Source organism: Pongo pygmaeus, chromosome 19, assembly GCF_028885625.2.
Source record: "Pongo pygmaeus isolate AG05252 chromosome 19, NHGRI_mPonPyg2-v2.0_pri, whole genome shotgun sequence".
Lineage (NCBI taxonomy): Eukaryota > Metazoa > Chordata > Mammalia > Primates > Hominidae > Pongo > Pongo pygmaeus.
Window position 1 is genome coordinate 11729206 of NC_072392.2, and position 25328 is coordinate 11754533.

At 42.4% G+C, this 25328-nt stretch overlaps 1 protein-coding gene across 1 annotated transcript in view; it reads left to right on the top strand.

Annotated features, from left to right (window-relative positions):
* The window catches only part of DNAH9 (dynein axonemal heavy chain 9), a 379881-nt gene that overhangs the window by 162346 nt on the left and 192207 nt on the right, over positions 1 to 25328 (top strand). The window contains exons 33-38 of the mRNA XM_054456248.2: positions 2123 to 2250; positions 5874 to 5982; positions 8102 to 8249; positions 13647 to 13821; positions 18682 to 18855; positions 19351 to 19558. Of these exons, the coding sequence (XP_054312223.2) occupies positions 2123 to 2250; positions 5874 to 5982; positions 8102 to 8249; positions 13647 to 13821; positions 18682 to 18855; positions 19351 to 19558 (942 nt within the window). The remainder of the gene's footprint in view (positions 1 to 2122; positions 2251 to 5873; positions 5983 to 8101; positions 8250 to 13646; positions 13822 to 18681; positions 18856 to 19350; positions 19559 to 25328) is intronic.

Genomic DNA, 25328 nt, shown 5'->3' on the forward strand with positions numbered 1-25328 from the left:
ATTTAATTGCAAACCTCTCTAGGATGCAATAAAAAAATACTTCATACAAGAAAACCTATGGGATCCATCTAAAACGTCTAAGGGAAAACTTTTTAAACTCACTTTATTATACAAGGTAGGCTGGAAGTAAAGGAAGTTAATATTCATAAGAAATTATTCAAACTAAACACAAAGAAAATGACGGAAAAGGAACTGATAAAGATAAAAGCTGAAATTAGTCACTAGGAGGAACACAAACAGATTATATAAAAGATAAATAAATGTAAATATTGGTTCGCTGTAAAGACCAATAAGATAAGTCTATTGTGAGAGTGATTAATGGGAAAAAAGAGTAAATATACATATAATTTGGAATTAACAGACAAGACTAAAGTAGAAGAAAATATTTAATTGATGACACATACTTGAAAAACTAAAAGAAATAAATGAACCCCTAGCAAAATATAAATTAATAAAATTTCTTCATTAAGAAGTAGAAAATTTGAGTAAACTAGTGAAAAGGAAAAGTTAAAAAAGAGTAGAGCAAAAAACAGATAATTTCAAAATTATGAAAAAATAACTCTCAAATTATCTTTCAGAGCAAGAATAATATTGATATCAACTTTTCTGTGGAGCCAAAAAAACCCAATGTTACTCATTAATATAGACACAAAAATTCTAAAAAAAATATCAGTAAGGAGAATCAAACAGTATCTCAAAAATAATACCCTTTGACCAAGTAAAATCTATTCCAGGAATGTAGGGATAGAGCAATTGTTTTTAACAGTGTTAACATAAAACATTGACAAACTAAAGGGGAAAATCATTTGATCACTAAATAGATACTTAAAATGCAATTCATTCCTAATAGAAAATTCTAAGTAAAGTAGGAATAGAAGGAAACCCCTAAAATATAATAAATGCTCTGTACCTAAAGCTGAAATGAAAACAAAGTCATTCTGAATAATGATACAGTAAATTTCCATGAAAAATAAGGAACAAGTCAGGGATGCCTGTTGTCAACATTATTGCTTATTAGGGTTCTAGAAAATGTAATAGGACAAGAAAATGAAATAGATGGTATAAATTGGAGGAAAGAAAAACTAAATTAGAGGAAAGGAGAGAAATTATTGTTTTGTTTATCATGCAACTTTATACCTAGAAAATGTATTAGACATTACTGAAAAATTACTAGAATTAATAAGAAAGTTCATTAAAGGCAACTGAACATAAAATAAATACACAAAACTTGATAACTTTTCTCAATACTGGCAAGAGTCAACTAAATATAGAAGTGCAGGAGGAGAAAATTCTTTCCACAGTAGCAATAAAAATCATGAGATATTTAGGAACACATTTAACCAAACACATACATTTTAAAATCTGTAAAAATGTATTAGGGACATAAAGCCATATGTGAATAAATGAACAGATGTACCATACTATTAACTAGGGAAGTTTAATATCATAAAAATCAATTCTGCCCAAATTAATATATAAATTTCAGGTAATGACAATTAGAATCAGATGAGCCCCTTTCCAAAGCTTGTGTTTGGCAAGATTTGCCAAGACTGCAATTACAAAGCATGAAAACTCTACCTTAAAAAGTTTAATGTAGCTTCATCATGTCATAGTTACTTGCTGAAATGATACACTTTGTCACTTAAAAAGCTTGTACTATCAGGAGTTGTTCTTGTTAATGTTATGAAAAGTTAGACTAAAGCACAGGGAGAATGCACCTTGGGCACTGCCAGGTTTTTGCAAAGCAAGATATAAAACCAGGTCTGCATCCTGGCCACCATGGTGAAACCATGTCTCTACTAAAAATACAAAAAAATTAGCTGGGCGTGGTGGCACGCACCTCTAGTCCCAGCTACTCAGGAGGCTGAGGCAGGAGAATCGCTTGAACCCGGGAGGCAGAGGTTGCAGTGAGCTGATATTGCACCACTGCACTCCAGCCTGGCAACAGAGCAAGACTCCGTCTAAAAAATAAAATAAAATAAAAATCAAACTAGGTCTGATCTGCCCTTGCATGTTCCATGTACGCCCCCTCTGTGTGTCATAGCTAAAGGGGGAAAGCTATGTTTAAGTGAAAGAGGATTAATGAAGAAATGGAAAATAAGGTATCAGTGGTTCCTTTCAGGATTGTTCTCTTCCATCATGCGGGAGCTTGCCAACATCACCCATGATGGGCCCAAGTGGATTTTACTGGACGGTGACATAGATCCAATGTGGATTGAATCCCTGAATACTGTCATGGATGATAACAAGGTATGAAATTGGGGGATATCCCTAGATCATTTCTAATCACCTGTGAAACCAGTCACCCAGTGTGGCAGGCATACTTGCAAATCTAGATTCCACATGATGGCTGGCTCAGAGTAAGGAACTATCATCAGCATCTTTACTACACATCTCTACACTGATACATTCCCAGCAGCAACTTTTGCTTACATCGATGGTACTGCCATGGCTCACACCAGTTTTAGCATTATTATAATTTCCATCAGAATGTTCTGCACATAGACTTTTTAGTATTTAGAGTTCAAAGCAGTCTTAAGTCATTTATTCACATCTTTTTTCTTTTTCTTTTTCTTTTTATGCTTTTCTAGAATAAGGATATTGAAGATCAGAAACATTCCAAGCCTGTCAAACATCTTTCATGGTGGCAAATATTGTTCCATTGAGAGGATATTTTATTTTTTATAAACAATGAAAACTCCGTAGTCCCAGCACCCTGGGAGGCCAAGGCGGGCAGATCACCTGAGGTCGGGAGTTCAAGACCAGCCTGGCCAACATAGTGAAACCCCATCTCTATGAAAAATACAAAAAATTAGCTGGGCGTTATGGCAGGTGCCTGTAATCCCAGCTACTCAGGAGGCTGAGGCAGGAGAATTGCTTGAACCTGGGAGGCAGAGGTTGTAGTGAGCCAAAATTGTGCCATTGCACTCCAGCCTGGGCAACAAGAGCGAAACTCCATCTCCAAAAACTAGCTGGTGGCTGTTAAGCTGGTAGCTGTTTGTAAGCTTGTTCAGAGAGCGTGTCCAGATTACAAGTTTTAAAATGCCTTTAACGTTTACAGGATTGTTAGAATGAAAGTATGTTCTCCTGGAGAGACTACTTGATTCTTTTTTCCACTTTTATTTTAGATTTGAGGGTACATGTGCAGGTTTGTTACTTAGGCAAACTCGTGTCACAGGGGTTTGTTGTACACATTATTTCATCACCCAGGTACTAAGTTCAGTACCAATAGTTACATTTTCTGCACCTCTCCCTCCTCCTACCTTGTACCCTCAAGGGGGCTCCAGTGTCCTGTCTGATGTTCCCTTCTTTGTGTTCATGAGTTCTCATCATTTAGCTCCCACTTATAAATGAGAACATGTAGCATTTGGTCTTCTGTTCCTGCGTTAGTTTGCTAAGGTAATGGCCTCCAGCTCCATTCATGTTCCCAAAAAAAAAAAAAAATCTCATTCTTTTTATGGCTGCATAGTATTCCATGGTGTGTGTACTACATTTTCTTTATCCCATCTGTCATTGATGGGCATTTAGGTTGGTTCCATGTCTTTGCCATTGTGAAGAGTGTGGCAATAAACATTTGCGTGCATGTGTCTTTATAGTAGAATGATTTATATTCCTCTGGATATATGTCCAGTAATGAAATAGCTGGGTCAAACAGTATTTCTGTTTTTAGCTTTTGTGGAGGCACCATATCGCTTTCCACAATGGATGAACTAATTTACACTCCACCAACAGTGTATAAATGTGTTCCCTTTTCTCTACAACCTTACCAGCATCTGTTCTTTTATTGACATTTTAATAATAGCAATTCTGAGTGGTGTGAGATGGAATCTCATTGTGGTTTTGATTTGCATTTCTCTAATAATCAGTGATGTTGAGATTTTTTTTCATATGCTTTTTGGCCACAAAAAGTGTCATCTTTAGAAAAGTGTCTGTTCATGTTCTTTGCCCACTTTTTAATGGTGTTGTTTGTTTTTTTCTCATAAATTTGCTTAAGTTCCTTATAGATGCTGGATATTAGACCTTTGTCAGATGCATAGTTTGCAAATATTTTTCCCATTCTTTAGGTTGTCTGTTCACTCTATTGATCATTTCTTTTGCTGTCAGAAGCTCTTTAGTTTAATTAGATCCCATTTGTCAATTTTGTGTTTGTTGCAATGGCTTTTGGCATCTTTGTCATTAAATCTTTGCTCATTCTTATGGCCAAGGTGGTATTGCCTAGGTTGTCTTCCAGGGCTTTTATAGTTTTGGATTTTACATTTAAGTTTTTAATCCTCTTGAGTTAATCTTTGTATATCATGTAAAGAAGGGTGCCAGTTTCAGTCTTCCACATATGGCTACCCAGTTATCCCAGCACCATGTATTAAATAGGCTTCCCCAATTGCTTGTTTTTGTCAGCTTTGTTGAAGATCAGATGGTCATAGGTGTGCGGCCTTATTTCTGGGCTCTCTATTCTATTCCATTGATCTATGTGTCTGTTTTTGTACCAGTACCATGCTGTTTTGGTTACTGTAGCCCTGCAGTATAGTTTGAAGTCAGGTAACATGATGCCTCCAGCTTTGTTTTTTTTTGCTTATGATTGCCTTAGCTATTCTGGCTCTTTTTTGGTTCCATATGAATTTTAAAATAGTTTTTTCTAGTTCTGTGAAGAATGTTATTGGTAATTTAGTAGGAATGACATTGAATCCATACATTGTTTTGGGCAGTATGGTCATTTTAATGAGTTTGATTCTTCCTATCCATGAACATGGGATATTGTTCCATTTGTTTGTGTAATCTCTGATTTATTTAAGCAGGGTTTTGTAATTCTTTTTGTAGGGATCTTTCATGAGGTACTACTATAAAAGGAACAGTATTAACATGAAATGTAAGTTCTTTTAAGAGTTCCATTGTTCCAATATAGTCTAGTTCATTCAAATCATCAACATCAACTTAAACTGTTTAAATAACTTTTTTTTCTGATTCAACACACATACACACACACACACACACACACACACACAGGGGTGGTGGTGGAGAGTGCATAGGAAGAAAGAGAGAGGATTATTGTAGAAAATTTAGAAAATACTAATCATCACAAAGAAGGAATGTATTAGTTTGTTTTCATGCTGCTGATAAAGACATACCGGAGACTGGGTAATTTATAAAGAAAAGGAGGTTTAATGAACTCACAGTTCCATGTAAATGAGGAGGCCTCACAATCATGGCAGAAGGTGAAAGGCGTGTCTTACATGGCAGCAGACAAGATAGAACGAGAGCCAAGTGAAAGGGATTTCCCCTTATAAAACCATGAGATCGACAGGGCACGGTGGCTCACGCCTGTGAGCCCTTTGGGAAGCTGAGGCGGGCAGATCACGAGGTCAGGAGATTGAGACCATCCTGGCTAACACAGTGAAACCCCGTCTCTACTAAAAATACAAAAAATTAGCCAGGCATGGTGGTGGGCACCTGTAGTTTCAGTTACTCGGGAGGCTGAGGCAGGAGAATGGTGTGAACCCAGGAGGCAGATGTTCCAGTGAGCCGAGATCGTGCCACTACACTCCAGCCTGGGTGACGGAGCGAGACTCTGTCAAAAAAAAAAAAAAAAAAAAAAAAAAAACCATCAGATCTTGTAAGACTCACTCACAACCATGAGAACTGTATGGGGGAAACCACTCCAATGATTCAGTTATCTCCCACCGGCTCCCTCCCACAACACGTGGGAATTATAGGAGCTACAATTCAAGAGGAGATTTGGGTGGGGACACAGCCAAACCATATGAAGGAAATAATTATCCATAATCCCAACCAAACCAATAATAATCAGCCAAATCCCCACAGGCTGGCAAGGCACCTCCCTCCTTCCTCACTGGCATACCCTTCCCTGTTGTCTCCAGGTGCTGACATTGGCCAGCAATGAGAGGATTCCTCTGAACCCCACCATGAAGCTCCTCTTTGAGATCAGCCACCTGCGCACAGCCACTCCAGCAACTGTCTCTAGAGCAGGTACGGCCCAAGAAGGGAAGAACCACAAAGCAACTCCACTTATGGAGGTGCCTCTCGCTTCACATGTAGTTTTGCTGGCTCAGAAGGAATCTCCACATGGGAGCCAGAAGCCTCAAGTGCAGTTTTGTGAATTTGGAAATGTTGTGGTAATAAGAAGGGAAATAACTTTTGAGCTGCACAACTATCCTCTGCACAGAAGTGTCCAACTCAGGCTACTTTTAGGCCAGTTCCAGCCTCCATGTCAATTGAGATGACCAAATATCACTGTTTCTCACCAACTCCTGGTGCAAAATTGCAACTCTATCCCTTAAGTTTCCTCTGTCTCCACTGAACAAATTTATTAACAGAGACTGGAAGATTTTTTAAAAAATTGTGTGGAGGGGCAAAATCAAACTTAAAGAAGCAGGGAGTAAAATGTCAGTTGCCAAAGGTGAAGGTTGGGGGAAGGGGCAGATGTTGGTCAATGGGTACAAAATTTCACTTCTGCAGCATGAGTAAGTTCTAGAGACCTGCTGTATGATACAGTGCCTATAGTTAGCAATACTGTAGTGTGCACTTAAAAAAATTGTTGGGCCGGGCTTGGTGGCTCACACCTATCATCCCAGCACTTTAGGAGGCTGGATTGGGCAGACAGCTTGAGCCCAGGAGATTGAGACCAGCCTAGGCAACATACCAAAACTCCATTACTACAAAAAAAAATACAAAAAATTGTTAAGAGGATAGATCTCATGTTAAGTGTTCTTAACACACACAAACACACACTTTTGGAGGTGATGGATGTTTATTACCTTCATTGCAATAATGCTTTCACTGGTGTATGCATATGTCCAAATTCACCAAATAGTATAAATTAAATATGTACAGCTTTTTATATATCAATTATACTCCAATAAAGCTGTTAAAAAAATAATATTAATAATAAAATAAAAGGAAATAAATAGTAAAAATAAAATAAATAATTTAAAAAGAGATCTTGTTTGGCCTCTACCATAATATTATGTGCCCTTTCAAGAACCTCTGCTAAAATTGGTGCACACAGGCCAGGAGAGTTGTCTCTCCCATCCTAGGGATGCTCTAACAAAAGTAACGAATTTCCACAGACTTGGGGCATTTAAAACAACAGAAATGTATTTTCTCACATTTCTGGAAGTCGGACATCCAAAATCAAGGTCAGCAGGGCTGTGCTTCCTCTAAAGGCTTTAGGGGAGAATATTTTCTTGCGTCTCCCAGCTTGGGTGTTCCTTGGCTTGTGGGTCCATAATGCCAGTCTCTGTCTTCTTCCTGTGGCCTTCTCTTCTGTGTGTGTCTCTCTCCTCTGTCTCTTATTAGGACACTTATAAATGTTCCACCCAGATAACCCAGGATAGTCTCATCTCAACATCTTTAACTTAATTGCATCTGCAAAGACCCTTTTTCTTTTTTCTTTTCTTTTCTTTTCTTTTTTTTTTTCGAGACAGAGTCTCACTCTGTTTCCCAGGCTGGAGTACAGTGGCACGATCTTGGCTCACTGCAACCTCTGCCTCCTGGGTTCAAGCCACTCTTCTGCCTCAGCCTCCTGAGTACCTGGGATTACAGGCGTGTGCCACCATGCCCGGTTAATTTTTGTACTTTTAGTAGAGATGGGGTTTCACCATATTGGCCAGATTGATCTTGAACTCCTGACCTCAGGTGATCTGCCCACCTCAGCCTCCCAAAGTGCTGGGATTACAGGCGTGAGCCACCGTGCCCATCCTGCAAAGACCCTTTTTCTAAATAAGATCACATTGGCAGGTTCCAGGGGTCAGGACATGGCCTTGACTTTTGGGGGACCACCAGTCAACCCACTACATATTCCCACATTCCCATGAAAAGTATTGCTAATCTGTCACAGCCTTCTTTCCTCCTGAGCCTGGACTTGGCCTTGGGATTCTCAAAGCTGCTCCCCATCCATCTATCACCAGTCCATTGGAGTTGGTCCTCAATAGCAAACCCATTTACCCTCTCACATCTCGGCCAAATCTCCTTTTCTTTTCAGTCCAGTCTTCTGTATATTTCCCAAACAGAGAAAATAACTTCCTGGGGTGAAAAATATACTGATGTATATGGAATATTCACTAAACTCTATTCTGTCTGCTCACAGGGATCTTGTACATCAACCCGGCAGACTTGGGATGGAACCCTCCGGTGAACAGCTGGATTGACAAGAGGGAAATGCAGACAGAGAGAGCCAACCTAACCATTTTGTTTGACAAGTATCTTCCAACCTGCCTAGACACAGTCAGAACCAGGTAGGCCAAGAAATAAGGAAGATAGAGAGTTAAAGCAGCAATAAAAAGCCCATGGGTTCACACATGGTGTCCTGCTGATGTTCTGTCCTGCCCCAAAGTCAGATGTTCCCAGAGCAATCTCCTCCAAGCATGGCAGATGGCAGAGGGGACACACATTGGGATGGCCATGGGATGCCTGTTGTCAGCTCAGGCATGAAGTGAGGTGAGTGAAGAGGAGGAAGATTGAAAGTCCCTTTCGTGAGTGCCACGCGATTATATCTGAAGGAGGCTGTGGGTTGTAGTATCAGTTTATAATCCAGAGACTCAGATCCTTCTGTGTACAGGGGAAGCAGCTCTGCATTTGTAATAAATAATCCACAGGCCAGATCAACAGACCTAGGGGTGAAAATGGCACTTATTGGCGACCTATGGGACCCACTCCCTGTCCCTGGCTGTGTGTGTTCACGGCCCAGATAATGTGGGTATAATGTACCATCTGACAGTCCTGCCCTGCTGGATATAGTGAGTTTACTTTTCCTCTTATAGTTTTGTAAAAGTAAGAGCAACAAGCACTGACCACTTAACACTAAGCAAGAGATTAATCACGCTTGACCAAAAGGATACTTATTACAGCAAGAATACCATCTGTGTCAGCACAGGGAGCTGCCCACGTTTGGAACCTGCTTTTGTTTTACACTCTTTTTATGGTTGTTGTTGCCATTTGATGCATCATTCTGTGAATCTGACACCCATCCCCGTAGTGGAGGCAAGAATGGGCCCCTGAGGCTGGTGCTGTGAAGGCGATGTGACTCAGAGCCTCATGAAGATGCCACAATTTAGGGTCAGGATTATGTTTCCTGGAAACTAAAGTCCATCATTGAAGTTGATCCCTGCCTCTTTCTTCCTTGGCTTGTCAAGCATGGGATATGATTGTGCCTCCAATGGTTTGCAAGCATGGAGGCCAAAGGGAAGGGAGCACTTCAGACTGCAGGAAACAATACTGCAAGAGGGCGCCAGGCGCTCTCATTCCACATGCCCTGCCCACACCCTGAAAAATCCAGTCACATTCAAAGTGAATTTTGTATACCTAAAAATTGAGTTGCAGTCAAGTAGGTGACATTGTGGTCTATTTTCGTTGTTTAATGCAACATTACTTTTGATTTCTTAGTTTTTCTATTTCAGGGTGAATAATTATTATTCCAACTCAACATTTGTATAAGCCTTTGAAAGGCTTTCAGTCCGTGGGTGGCCTATGGGCTCTGCGGCCTTGGGATGTAATGGGCTAAAGCAGCTCGTGTAGCTAACAAAGTCTGGAAGTGGAAAACAGTAGTTAATATCACAGATGGACTAGGGCAGCCAAGAGTTAGAAAACCAGAGAAGGGTAAGGTTTTAGGAATAGGAAAATAGTCTATCCCTGTTCTCTTTTTTTTTTTTTTTTTTGAGTTTTAAAATGTTTTTTAAAGTTTTATTTGTATAGATTTAGGGATAGAAGTGCAGTTGTGTTACAGGGACATATGGCGTAGTGGTGAAGTCTGGCCCTTTAGTGTACCCGAGACCTGAATAGCATACATTGTATCCAATGGGGGTATTTCAACCCTCACCCCCCTACCACTCTCCCACCTTTTGGAGTCTCTAGTGTTTATTAGTTCATTCTATATTTCCATATATACCTACTGTTTAGCTTCCACTTATAAGTGAGAACATGCAGTTTTTGACTATCTGTTTTGCAGTCATTTCGCTAAGGATAATGGACTCCAGTTCCATGCATGTTGCTGCAAAAGACATGATTTCATTCTTTTTTTATGACTTTAGCATTCCATGTGATATACATAGATATATATACACACCACTTTTTTTTTTTTTGAGTCATTTTCTTGCTCTGTCACCCAGGCTGGAGTGCAGTGGTGCGATCTTGGCTCACTGCAACCTCCACCTCCTGGGTTCAAGTGATTCTTCTGCCTCAGCCTTCTGAGTAGCTGGGATTACAAGTGTGCATTACCATGCCCAGCTAATTTTTTTTCTTTTTTGTCAGAGTCTTGCTCTGTAGCCCAGGCTGGAGTGCAGTGGCATGATCTCAGCTCACTGCAACCTCTGCCTCCTTCAAGCAATTCTCCTGCCTCAGCCTGCCAAGTAGCTGGGACTACAGGCACGTGCCACCACGCCCAGCTAATTTTTTGTATTTTTAGTAGAGATGGGGTTTCACCATGTTGGCCAGGATGGTCTTGATCTCTTGACCTCGTGATCTGGCCACCTCGGCCTCCCAAAGTGCTGGGATTACAGGCGTGAGCCACCGCACCCAGCCTAATTTTTGTATTTTTAGTAGAGACGGGGTTTCGCCATGTTGGTCGTCTGGTCTCAAACTCCTGAACTCAGGTGATCCACCTGCCTCAGTGTCCCAAAGTGCTGAAATTATAGGTATAACCCACTGCGCCTGGCCTACACCACCTTTTAAATTCAATCATCCGTTGATAGAAACTCAGGTTGATTCCATGACTTCGCTATTGTGAATAGTGCTGCAATAAACATAAGAGTGCAGGTATCTTTTTGATAAAATAATTTCTTTTCCTTTGCATCCCCGTTCTTTAGGATTTTCCTGAGACACTTGTCCCATATATCCTTTAACTAAAAGTCTGCTATTTCTCACTCTGGGCATTTAGAACAAGAGACAGCAAACTCGTGTGTCTTTGTGTGTGCATGTGTGCCGGTGCGTGCACAAGCCTTTGAAACAGCTTTGAATATTCTGACTGTTTAAGTCTATCCAGAGGTAACTCTCCCCCGAACTCTCAATTATGGGTGCTCACTCTGGGTGTAATGTCTTTTTTTTTTTTTTTTTTGAGACAGAGTCTCGCTCTGTCTCCCAGGCTGGAGTGCAGTGGCGTGATCTTGGCTCACTGCAACCTCTGCCTCCCGGGTTCAAGAGATTCTGCTGCCTCAGCCTCCCAAGTATCTGGGACTACAGGTGCGTGCCACCACACCCAGCTAATTTTTATATTTTTAGTAGAAACGGAGTTTCACCATGTTTGCCAGGATGGTCTAAATCTCTTGACCTCGTGATCTGCCCGCCTCGGCCTCCCAAAGTGCTGGGATTACAGGCATAAGCCACCGCGCCCAGCGGATGTCTTTTCATTCTCACAGCCACCCTGCCAATGAGGGAGCTGCAGCTCCGCGATGCTCCCCTGGCATCATAGCCAGTTAGTAACAGGCACTTGCTTTAAAGCCTTCCTTCCTTTTTATAGTCACAGTGTTGTAATGCCAGCTTCATGTGGCCCTGTCACTACAAAGCCGTGTCATGTCAACAGATAATAATTTTTTATTAAATAAGCAGGCCCATAAAGGGCAATTATAAAGCAGCTTTATTTTGTTTCTTACTGTTCCCTTAAAACCATTATATGTGACTAGTTCTTCTCCTGCCCCTGCATGAGATCTAGGTCAAGGTCTATGACTTTTCTATAATAAAAAGGCATCTGATCGCTTCTGTTCACACAATCATACATACACGTGTGTGTTAGTCCAGTGAAAATATAAAGAAACAAACTCCATTCATAATGGAGGCTTCTGCCCCACCCGCCTCAGCTCAGGACCACAATGGGAAAGGGGTGTGTTTTTGACTTCTCTCCTTTCTCTGCCAGTGCCCTACTCCTGGCTATGACTTCTGACCCATTGATGTAAAAGGGGGGTGGAGAGAAGAGGGGAAATCCGACTTCTCTTTGATAGTTTTTGGGAGCTCCTTGGCTCCTCCCCATCACTGGAAATCTTTCATCTGTTATTCTGGAAGAAAGTAACTGCTTCTCTAGCCAGTCAGGTCCCGATCCTACACAAACCCCATCTGCCTCACCTTATCCCTTAGCCAAGCACTCAGACAACCCCTGCTGCACACAGCCCACACCTGGATTCCAGGAGATGCTTGCCCCTTCTCTGCTTTGACAAACTGGAGCACAGGCTGTCCCCGCAAGGTACCTCCCCACTCTCCACTGGGAGATCAGCAAGTCTCGGGGGTTTTCCAGGCAAGAGTCCTTCACCAACTCAGAGTAACCCTATTGAAGCCCCTTTCCCTGGCTATTAGGGGAAAGCAGCTACCTTCCCTGTGCAGGAGGGGACACTCATTGCCTACCCAGAGCTCTCTCTAGTACTCTGATTGCTAATTTCCAGGCCTTCCAGCATCTCCACTTTGTCCTCTGTACTCTTGAGAGGGTGAGAAGCCAGGGTTGCAAAACCCTCTGCGAGTCCCACCTAAGTTGTCTGGAATCTCTATTTGGAATGGAAGAGCAGTTTGCACCTATCCTCTTGGTCGCATATCCAGCACTGGGCCCAAGAGAGTTGTGTTTTATCCGTCTGTTACAAATACACATCAAACAAATGAGGGAACACCCATCGAGGATCAGTCTTCTCGTCACTCACGGAAGTCATACCTAGATTACTAGATTCTAAAACCATCATAGCATTTGTTGTAAGAATTGCAACTAGATTCAAAACCAGCACAAACGCTAAAAAGTGAATGGCATGCCGTGCAACTCTGAGGTTCAGTGCTGGGAAATGACTGTTAAAGTATCCATTGACAGTGCTGTATATGTTATGAAAACGGACTCTGCCTCCATGCTGCCTGTGAACACTTCATCCTGTGGGAGGTGGCGATGTGGGCTGAGTGTGTGGGTACGTGGTGTACTCTGCATATACATGTGGTGTGATGAGGGTACCCATGGGAAGAAAAGTATGTGTGTGTGAGCTTGTGCATACTCGTGCTGCACAGGGCATAGGATGTCTTTTGCACATCTCTTGATATCTGCCTTTCAATTAAAGCCTCTAAAGCCAAGATTAAAAGTGCAAACACCAGGCCAGGGCAGAGTTACAGAGGTGTATTTTCAGTTGAAGAACTCCATTCAGTTCATCATGATTGTATAAAATAACCATCTGTCCTGGTTCACTCTACTTCCCAGATAAGATCCTGGCCTCACAAAAAGTGTTTTTGGTGTTTTCAATTGAAGGAAACCTCTGAGGTGAAGAGGTAAAAGGGCAAGCCTCAGAATTGCACCCAAATTGCCTCTTTAGGTGCTTTTTTACAATTGCAGAAATTGTGAAATGAGTTAAAAAGTGGTTTTTACTTGTTGTAGTCACCTGTGTTTCCCAGGAACTGAAAGGGGATCATCAACAGAAAGAGAAGCATGGAGCAGGAGGGTGTCAGAGGAAAGGAGATGAGAAAGTCCTCAGGAGAGCTCTGGGCCCATACTTCCTTACAAAGGAAGCTAGTGCGAGAACAGCTGATGGGAATAAAGGCTTAAGTGGCGCTCTGGTCATCTGTGATCCCAAAGAACTTAACAGACCATGAGTCCGCTGAAACCTAGTGATTCCATAGCTGTCCAACGGCACCACCAGAATGGAATATCCACTATGTTTCAGATCCCCTCGGGCCTCTCTTTGCAGGTTTAAGAAGATCATTCCCATCCCAGAGCAGAGCATGGTTCAGATGGTGTGTCACCTTCTGGAATGTCTCCTGACCACGGAGGACATCCATGCAGACTGCCCTAAGGAAATTTATGAGCATTATTTTGTGTTTGCTGCCATCTGGGCTTTTGGCGGAGCAATGGTCCAAGATCAGGTAAGGAGATATGTTGAGTTCAGCACCCACATTGAAGTCTGTAGCAGCAAAAACTGATCCTTTAGCAAAGATTTGGAAGACAGGACAGCTAAATGTCAGAATGGACTTGAAAGCAGCAAACTGTTTAGTCATCTACCTATTACTTTGCTAAAGACACCAGTCCTCCTAGCAAGACCTCATAGGGTGAGATACATGAGGTCGTGGTGTGTCCAGAGCTTTTCCTTTTTGAGCTACTGAACATATCTTTGATTTCTTGGGAACTTATACAGTGTTTGAGTTTGAACAACTGCTAGTATATATGCACTACTTTGCCAGGTGGTGTGTTTGTGGAGAGAGGGGTGGAAGGAGGCTGTGCTCTGGAAGCTTGAGTGGAAAGAAACCCTTCAGTTTTCTTAAAAACCTCTAGAACGAGGATGTACCACTCCCTACCAGGCCAGAGTTAACCATCATATCTCCATACCCGTGAAACTCAAAGCTGTCCAGAGAAGGTTGGACCAAAGTCTAATTAGCATCTAGGATTGGAAAACCAAAGTGGAATTTATCTCATAGTGTTGACTGCTATAGGCTCATGTTGATTGGAAGAAGGGATATGTGGCTTGGAATATCCTTGCATCCTATCCCCCAACCCTTCTTGTATTCCCAGCCTTTTTCTTTACTTATTTTTCTCCAAATAAAATATATTTTATCTAGAAAGAAAAATATTCAGTATTATGCAAACCAGTCTCTTATAACTGACTCTAGCTATTAGGCATTATTGTATGACAGTTAAGAACATGGATTCTGTTAGCAAATTTTAAGTATATAATACAGTATTGTTACTATAGGAACTTTCCTGTACAGAAGATTTATTCATCTTGGACTTAATCATTTTTATAACCAAAACTTTGTACCCTTTGACCTATACCTTCCATTGCTCCCTCCCCCAGCCACTGGCAACCTCAATTCCTCTCTCTGCTTCTGTGAATTGACTATTTTAGCTGCGTCATGCAAGTGGTATCATGTCAGATTTGTTCTTCTGCGCCTGACTTCTTTCACCTAGCATAACAATCTCCAGGTTCATCACACTGTTGCAAATGGAAAGATTTCCTTTTTCTTAAAAAAAAAAAATTGCTAAGAGGGAAGATGAATCTTACATCAAATGTTCTTAGCACAAAACAACAATAACAATAATAATAACAATGATAAATAAGAGCATGGAAGGGAACTTTGAAGGTGATATGTAGGTTTATGCATAGATCGTGGTGATGGTTTCACAAGTGTATACTTTTTTCTAAACTCATCACATTGTATGCGTTAAATATGTGCAGCTTTTTGTATATCAGTCATACCACAATAAAGTGATTTTTAAAAATAGCTGAGAAAAGCAAAAAATAAAAATAAAAAAGAACATGAACTCTGGATTTAAATTGTAGCTCTGCCACTATTATCTGGGGAACTTTAGGAAAGTAACTTAACCTCTCTCTACCTTACTCTCCCCATGTGCACAAAGAATGATGATAGGGGTACCCAGCTCCTAGGAGGGTGGCGAGGACTAAGTGAATGCATACTGTTCTAATCACTCAGCATGAATACATGCAAGGCACTTAGCACAACCCATGGGTGCTTATTATTAATATTCTTCTAGTAAAAATATTCAGTTCTATAGCAAATATCTGGTGCCTGTCTTGCAACAGGGGATCAGACCAAGCTGTAATTGTTGGAAAGTTATCATTTACTCTTTTCAGTCGGGATTGATTGTGAGCCTCTTTCAAAGGAAGGTAGAAAGCTTCAGCCTCCCAAGGCAAAACCATGTTCTAGAAATCCAAAATGAAAGTGAACTTGGACAAAAAAGAATTTGCAATTAACTTCTTTTTCATTTTCAAGTGCCCTGGCTGTTAACATCGTCCTACCAACCATCACTCCCTGATGTGTTCTTTGGTGCTCAAAATTCAGAAAGCAGCTCTCGCAGGCTCTCAGGAAGTGCACCTTTCTCTGCTGCCCTCTCCAGAGCCGGATGCCCTGGAGGCAGAAAGGGAACTCTCCAAGGACAGGAGGATACATGAACCAGGAGTTTGACATCTGAGAATTTTCTGCTGTCTGTTCTGTAGTCTTTGGAGCTTCTCTGTGGACTACTCCTTTGACAGCTTTACATTTCCCCTTTGAGGCAAGGAGGCAAAGATTTCAGCAGGATGGATGAGACCTGGCTGAACTGCACAGAGATCCCGAATGCATAGGTTTAATTGCTCCCCGTCAAATGCAGTTTCTGACCTGTGGGCTGGGAAAATGTCAGACAGCGACTGCTGGGCTACTCTCTCATATTGGTGCTGCGCAGGCAGTGGGGTATCAGGATGAAAATATGTGATCAATTTTTCTAACTCTGGGTATAAAAATTTAAATCCCCTCAAGCCTTTTAAAAGCCCCGGAGAAAGCATCCCTCCAGGCGTCCTGGGCACTGGAGCACTTGAAGCAATTGACAGCCCTGCCAGCAACCTGGGAAGAGGACAAGGGAGAAAGCTTTTAGCAGCAGGGCACATCCCAGACCCCTACACAGCCTGCATTAAAAGCTAAACACCAAAAATAGTGCTGTAAATAGGAAGGTAGGAGTTTGGCCAAAATATTCACATCAGGAACAGCAATGGTGCTTACATTGAAAAAAACTGTCATAAAAGCAAAGCAGAAATACAAAATGGAGGCTATACCTGAGTAGAAGTTCCCATTTAAAAAAAAAAAAAAAAAAAAAAGTCCTGGCTGAATACTTTGCAGCCCTTAGAGAGAACAATCTCTCAGAAACGTAAGGTAGAGAAAACACCAGATTGTGAGAATGACAACCTGGGTTCAACTCCCAATTCTGTCTTTTCATAAAACCCCCACTTTATAAAATGGGAATAATTTTAAGTAACCAGGATAACCTATAGCATTGTGAAAATGAAGCGAAGTAACACTGGGTTCCCAGCTCTACCACAGTATGCCAATAAAGTCCTAATGTCCTCCAGCTTAAAGGGCAGAGAGAAAACAGTGAACTATCAGAGCCCAAGGGAGATGGGGACTTCAGAAGGGACCATGCTGAAGAGATACCATGGAGTGGAATTAAGAAAGGATCACTGGGCTGGGTGCGGTGGCTCACGCCTATAATCCCAGCACTTTGGGAGGCCAAGGCGGGTGGATCACGAGGTCCGTAGTTCAAGACCAGCCTGGACAATATGGTGAAACCCCATCTCTACTAAAAATACAAAAAATTAGCCGGGCTTGGGCATGGTGGCGGGTGCCTGTAATCCCAGCTACTCGGGAAGCTGAGGCAGAGAACTGCTTGAACCCGGGAGGTGGAGGTTGCAGTGAGCCAAGATCGCGCCACTGCTCTCCAGCCTGGGCGACAGAGCGAGACTCTGTCTCAAAAAAAAAAGAAAGAAAAAGAAAAAGAAAGGACCACTGGACTGGCCCAGCAGAGGTCACCTTGACTTTACAGTGTCCAATTATAGTACAAGGTGCAGTCAAGCACCAGCTTACAGGAAGGTGAGACAATGTCGGTGTGGCCCAGCCAAGGGCTTAGCTGAGAAATTGCCAGGCATCTTAAGGCAGCATCAGGGTTGAGGAAAGGAGAAGACCCACACTTCCTTCCTTCTAGAGGTGGCCTTCATCTCAGAGTTTCCATAGAAACCTAAAATCTGTTTTTTGTAGAAAGTTGAAGGTCTTGAAGTGTATTATCTAGGAGTTAAGAATGGGGGTTTCCTCTAGGCTTCTGGTTCCAGAGAACAATACTGGGAAGTTATAACGTCCCCTTGATCTAAATTCAAATCAGAATGAGAACATCAAACAAATCTTTTCTTATCTTACCACCCATTTCCACTCTCATTTTAAAGCAAAAGAATTCAATCCTATTTACTTAACAGCAAAATTAGGAGTGCCCTTTTTTCAGGGTTCATAGTTGTTACCATGTGCCCAGCTCCCTGGTCTGTTCAGCCTTTAAACTGTCATTGTCCTGCCCTCCATGAATATTTCCTAAAATGTCCAATATGGGACTTTTTTTTCTTTTAGGATTTTTCTTAGTTCAGTGTGTCTAAAGAGTAGGTTTGCCCTCCCAAAGAGTTGCCAGTAGTAACGGGTATGTTTTGGGTCTGAGCGTGTGTGTGTGTGTGTGTGTGTGTGTGTGGACACAATAAGATGGTTTGAGTACACTGGGTGTACAGCCCCATGCGTAAGGGGCCCATTATCTAATAGGTATGCATGCAAATTATATGCTTCTACCTATTCCTTCTGTCAGAAAGATCAGTACAGCTCTGTCTCCCCCACTGCTCCTAGATTCTAGGATTTTAGCTCTTGCAAGAACCTTGGAAATCTTTCCAGAAACCTCATTTTGCAGATGAGGAGATTGAGGCATAGAAAGAAGGATTTGCCTGTTGTTACCTAGCTGACTCCCATACCCGTTCTGAGGCTCTTCTCACTGCAGCGCTCTGTGCCCCAGGTGTCAAGAGTCACCATTCCATTCCAACCTTAGGCTGCCATCCTGGGAACTGCAGAGAATCTCAGGCACTGAAGAATGGGGCCAATCTATCTCTTCAGGAGTTCTTGATTCTCCCCCGTGTTCTTCCACCTCCCTCCCTCAACCCTCTCCACCCTTCAATGGCTGTAAGACATGACAGGACCAGGCTGGCTCAGCCGCATGGTCAAGCTAGGATGCCTGTGTGTGCCCCCTGCATAGTTGGGTTTGGTCAGGGTTGACCCTCGGGGCAGCGCTGTCTTCCTGGAGGAGCTGGTCCATCCAGCAGGCCCACACAGGGAGGAGCACATTGTCCTGCCCTGACCTTCTATCTGACACCGTGGCCTCCTGTGTGGGCTTCTTGAGTTCTGGAGGATCTTGTCCCCTGACTGTCTTTGTTTTTGCAGCTTGTGGACTACCGGGCAGAGTTCAGCAAATGGTGGCTGACTGAGTTCAAAACAGTCAAGTTTCCTTCCCAAGGAACCATCTTTGACTATTACATTGACCCAGAGACCAAGAAATTCGAGCCTTGGTCCAAGCTCATCCCCCAGTTCGAATTTGACCCCGAGATGCCGTTGCAGGTGAGTGCAGCTGAGCAGCCCAGGACGTGCATACAGTTGCCCTCAAGGATCTGCAGTGGCTCCAGTAGCAGCCCCGCATGGGTATCTGAGCATTTGTCCTTGCTAGGAACTAGTCATCCCCAGCTCCATGACTTTACAGAGGAGATGATAGGTGTAATGAAGTCACAGATTCTACTAAAGGCCGGGACATTTCTTCGAGAGAGAAGGAAATGGCAGGGGCAGAAGATTTTAAAATGCATTAGAGAGGCCACAGAGAAAGAGGCCCGGGTGGTAGAGAAGAGCGAGAAAGCTCTCTGCCTAACTGCAGGGAGCCCAGAGAGTGAGTCTGTAGAATGGTCCCACTGTGAACATCAGGGAAGATACTCCTGACCTGTGCTTATTTGGGGAGCTCCACCGTGACGGAATCCCCTGTTCTGAAATGCTTCGGAACATTGGTGGTGCATCTGTTTCTCCCTGGAGCCCACCCTTGGCAGGCTTATTGTGCTCCCATTCCAGGCATGTTTGGTGCACACGAGTGAGACCATCCGTGTGTGCTACTTCATGGAGCGGCTGATGGCGCGGCGGCGGCCTGTCATGCTGGTGGGCACGGCTGGCACTGGCAAGTCGGTGCTGGTGGGAGCTAAGCTGGCCAGCCTTGACCCCGAGGCATACCTGGTGAAGAACGTGCCATTCAACTACTACACCACGTCGGCAATGCTGCAGGGTAAGCGGCCCAGGGCACCTGGGGTGGGGGGCATCTGGGTGGCCGTGTCACCTGACACAGAGCTGAAGCCGAGCGTCAGGTGCCTGCCTGGCTTGAGTTCTGCATACCCCAGCACTGTGCACTTCCTCCCACACGCCCCTTCTCACCTCTCCCTACATACCTCTTTCTGGCTCCTCCAGCACCCCTTAGCACTGCTTCTGGTCTTTCTTTCTACGTTCCTCCCTGGCCTGTTAAATTCCTCAAGAGCAAGGTGTTCAACACAGAGCAGTTCAGCACCTTAATGACAAAGAGAGCAACAAGCCATGGAGAGATTCGCAACAACTTGCAGACTTCCGGCACTGAAAGTATCTCTAGAGATCATTTAATTCATCTCTCATATGTTATGGATTCAGAAACTGAGGCTCAGGTAAAAGGATGTGATTGCCCAAAGTCACCACCAAGTGGCGAGGCAGGCATGACACATCAGGTCTTCTGACTCCACCTGGGGCTTGCTTTTCCCCGGTGTTTACACACAGAGCTCCCAAATAGACATGGGCCCCTGGTGATATTTTCCCCTTGCCAGAGTCTCTCTCCCCTTAACTCATTTACGACACAGTCTCCTTTTTTATGGAAACAACACGTTAACTAAAAACAGCTTTGTTTTGAAGAAGCTTCCAAGCCATTCTTCCAACAAAATGAGGGGAGAGGCAGGGCTGGGGAGAAACCCTTTTCTTACTTCCCAAACACCGACAGCCTTGTCCCACTCTGTTACTTGGTCTGAGCTTTCTCAGGTGACGCTGCAGTGCCTCCCTACACCTAGATATGAGCTGTTTGCAGATGGATAAGTTAGGAGCCATAGCTTATAATGTGAAAAGTGAACCTGGCACTCTCGTTATCCGCTACATCACCCAGGCCTTAGGCCAGCAGACTTGCAAAGCAGGCTTCGTGTGCACCACCACTTGCTCCACCGTTCACCATTTTACCCAGTCTTTCTGCCATCCCTGCCAGGTGTAAACCATAGAGTCAGCCCGCGATGTTGCCCCTGCTAACACTCTACTTTCCCCAGTGCCTCTGGGGGAATTGTTTCTGCACAGTTTTGCCAGCTTTTTTAGGATTAAGCTCCAGCCAACTCAAAATGCTGATGGGGGGAGCGCCGCCTCTGCTCTCTGCCCCTCAGAGCAGCTAGGTGCCTGGAGCATGTGGACAGAGGTTCTGGCTTCCCCCCACCCACCCTTCAATGGCGGAGACTTCTTCACCTATTTCAAACTCACCTCTGGACTTCATCCGCTGCTGAGCCAATCCCAATCCAGCAACTGACTGTAGTTCAGACATGAATATTAACAAGTAAGACAAATGAAGCAACAAAGATTTACATCAGAACTTTACTAGTTTGTCAAAGATGTAAACATCTTCTATTCAAACACTGAAGGAATCGTTCTTCCATTTTTTGTGCTCTTCACAATGTCACAGCAACAAGCATGACATACTTTTAAGTATAATCTGTATTATTAACATTTTCCTTATATTTTCACAAGTCTACAAAACAAATCAAGCCCTGGTTTGTAGTGTTTGCCAATTTCCATGGTGTAAATACTCCCACAGTGGCCAATTGTAAGCTACCAATGCAATGTCAGAGAACAAGGAGTCAGGAAGAGATACAGTAGCACACCATTATAAGCATTTCCACTTTACAGATCCAATAGATGAAAACAACCTCCAGTGTACACGTGACAGTAAATGTCATAAAATAAGATGTGATGAGTTTTGAATATTTATTACCATGATTTTCAATATAATTTACTTAATTATAAGTTTATCTATACCTATTTATTTATTTATTTGTTTATTTTTGAGATGGAGTTTCACTCTTTGTCACCCAGGCTGGAGTGCAGTGGCATGATCTTGGCTCACTGCAACCTCTGCCTCCCGGGTTCAAGCGATTCTCTTGTCTCAGCCTCCCAAGTAGCTGGGATTACAGGCAGCTGCCAAGACACCCAGCTAATTTTTGGATTTTTAGTAGAGACAGGGTTTCACCATGTTGGCCAGGCTGGTCTCGAACTCCTGACCTCAGGTGATCCACCTGCCTCGGCCTCCCAAAGTGCTGAGATTACAGGTGTGAGCCACTGTGGCCGGCCTAATTTATTTTTTAATAATGGTCGTGGTTAACAACCAGCTTGCACAATTCCCTTGGTTTCAATAATCAGCTCCAATAAACCACTGGCTTAGTCTTTACTCCATGAGGCCTCAACACCATCACATTTTAACCTTCCATCAAGGCCGAAGCCATCACATCAGCAGCTGGCAGTGGCCTTAAGCCGACTTCACCTGTCTGGCTAATTTAAATCTTAGCACTTCGCTGTGTGTGCCTCATAGAATTCCTCTTTCTTGTTCAAATATGTACCCTTATTTTCAAGCCTTGAGTCCGACAGCTGATCAGATTACCAGCTCTGCCCATTTGCCTCAATTCTTACTACTGTTACAACTACACTACTAATAATAATAATAATAGCAACAACAACAACTGACATTTATCAAAGACTTATCAGGAGTGTGAATCTGACTTAGACTTTTACACTTTTCTCTTTTTTTACTTCTTTAATCTTGTACAGCCCTGTGAATAAGAATTTGTATTACCTTCATTTTATACATGAGAAAACTAAGGCACAGAGAAGTTAAACAAGCTACCCTATGACACACAGTAAGTTGGGGAGCCAAGGTTTGACCCCAGAGAGTCTGACTTCAGAGCCTGTGCTCTTAACCACTAGGCTATACTGCTTCCCTGCTAAGAAAATACTTTGAAAGCTGCGATAAATATTCAACATTATTACTATTATCATTAGTAGTACTATTCAAGTATTCCAGAGGAATGATTTTCTATTTAATTGATTTTCTATTTAAATGATTTTCTATTTAATTTTATTAAATAGAATAAATTTAATAATTTATTCTAAAATTATTGAAATTAATGATCTAATAAACAGAAAAAGTGATTTAATTCTATTAAAGTGGTTTTATAATATTTTAAAAATATCCTTTAAATAGAGGGTAAACATTTGGAACCAAGGAAGAGAAGATGAGTTTCTCACACTGCCCTGACCTGTCATTCTCACTCTGGATCTCTCACCTAGAGGGCTTTCTCCTTCCCTCCTGTTAGAACACAGAGAATTCTTTTTTTTCTTTCTTGAGACAGAGTCTCTCTCCGTCACCCAGGCTGGAGTGCAGTGGTGTAATCTTGGTTCATTGTATCCTCTGCCTCCTAGGTTCAAGCGATTCTCCTGCCTCAGCCTCCCCAGTAGCTGTGACTACAAATAAATCTCAAAATGCTGTCAAATAGGGCCAAGATGAAAACTGGCTCTCACTGTAGCTGAGCATTCACCAAAACCCAACACTTTCTGTTTCTTGTTAATTCCCTAATGGCCTCTCGGTAACGTTAGATCTTGAAGCCAACACTCCTTGCACACTAAGGGATGGAGAAAGCTACTGTTCCATAACCTCTCTTGTCCAGAGGCAAGCGGGAACTGGGGAGTCAGCCGAAGCCCAGAGTAGCAGCATATATGTTACAACATTCGTGCAATAAAGCTCAGACCCTTAACTCTGAAAAATGCTGTATTCCCTTTTATTCCCTTATGGGAACTTCCTTCTTCTTGCCTTATTCACAGTGCAAAAAAATCTTGATTATTTGGGCTTCTTAGCCCAAGACATTTTAAGAGCAACAAAATGGCAGAAGAAAGCGTGTTACCAACGATTTAAAAAGTGACAGCTAGAAACCAGGTATCAAACAGGGATTTGGAGAATCAGCTGAATGTAAGAGAGATGTGTAAACTCAAAAGACAGCTGCTCTAGTATTATTCAATGAAGAGGCAAACTGTTGCACCTCCTTCGTGAACCCGTTAACTCATTTTGCAGCCCAGTGTCTTAATCGTTATTTGCACTTAAGACCCTGTGTATTTAAGAAAAAGTTGGATGTGAGGTGGCACAGTCTGCTTGAAAGGACAGTTAGAACACCCAGACAGATGTGCAAATTTATGTTTATAATGTGTCTGCAATGGTAAAAGGGGAGAAACAGCCTAATTGTCTGTATGATAGAATACTAAGCAATGTTGGAAAGAATGAGAAAATTCTGTAGGCACTGAGTTGGAACTATTTCCAAAATTTTGTTGAGTGAGAAAAGGAAGATATAGAACAGTATATATAGCATGCTCCAAACTGTATCTTGTTTAAAAAGAAATATATAAAAATTTACTTATATGATTTTTTAAAATATATATAACATATACACACACACATAATTTATGCTTATATAAAAACTTAGACAATCTCCAGAAGGACACAAAAGAAACACAGACAGCAATTGTCCCTGGCAAGGGAAACTGACTGGGTGCTGAGGGTGGAATAGAGAATTATTTAAACCTTTTATGTTTAATTATAAAATATTTCAAACATGTACAAAAGTACAGAAAACAATATAACAGATGCCAGTGTAGCACTATCCAGATTTAACAGATGCTAAAGTGTTAGCATTATGCTAAATGGAACTTAGCGTTATGAGTGCAGCTAATAGGCGGGGCGTGGAGGCTCACGCCTGTAATCCCAGCACTTTGGGAGGCTGAGGCGGGCAGATCACCTGAGGTCAGGAGTTCGAGACCAGCCTGGCCAACATGGTGAAACCCTGTCTCTGTCAAAAATACAAAAAAAAAAAAAAAAATTAGCCAGGCATGGTGGTGCGTGCCTGTAGTCCCAGCTACTCAGGAGGCTGAGGCAGAAGAATCGCTTAAACCTGGGAGGTTGAGGTTGCAGTGAGCCAAGATCACACCACTGCTCTCCAGCCTGGGTAACAGAGTGAGATCCCTGCCACAAAATAAAATAAAATAGAATAAAAACAAGTACAGCTAATACACCACCCCTGTCGCTCCTTTCTCCTCCCTGCCCCTTATTAACTAGAGTCCTAAACTCAATGTGTATCATTCCAAGTTTACACTTTTGAAACAAATATGTAGCCATAAAATAGAGTGTTGCATACTTAAACTTTAAATATGCCATACTATACCTTTCTTTGGCAACTTACTTGCATTAGTCCGTTCTCACACTGCTATAAAGACATTCCTGAGACTGGGTAATTTATAAAGGAAAGAGGTTTAATGGACTCACAGTTCCATATGACTGGGGAAGCCTCACAGTCACCGTGGAAGGCAAAGGAGGAGCAAAAGCACATCCCACATGATGGCAGGCAAGAGCGCATGTGCGGGGGAACTGCCGTTTATAAAGCCATCAAATCTCATGAGACTTATTCACTATCATGAGAACAGCACAGGAAACCCGCCCTCTTGATTCAATTACCTCCCACCAGGTAGGACACGTAGGGATTATGGGAGCTACAATTCAAGATGAGATTAGGGTGGGGACACAGCCAACCCATATCATTACTTTTTTAATCATTGTCTTAATACATGCAGATCTATTTCATTTATTTTCACTGCTGCATAGAATTCCATTGTGTGAATAAATCACAGCTCATTTATCCTTTCTCCTACTGAAAGGCAGCGTAATCTTTTTACATTTTTTCTTTTCTAAAAAAAGCTATATTGAGTTATAATTGACATACAATAAACTGTACATATTTAATGTGTACAATTTGATACATTTCAAAATATTTATACATCTTGAAATCATCATCATCATTGAAATAATGAACATAACCGTCACCTCCAAATGTTTCCTCACGTTCCTTTGTAATCCCTTCCTCCCAACGCCCCCCCACCTGCCCTGTTTCAGACAACCACTGATCTGCTTT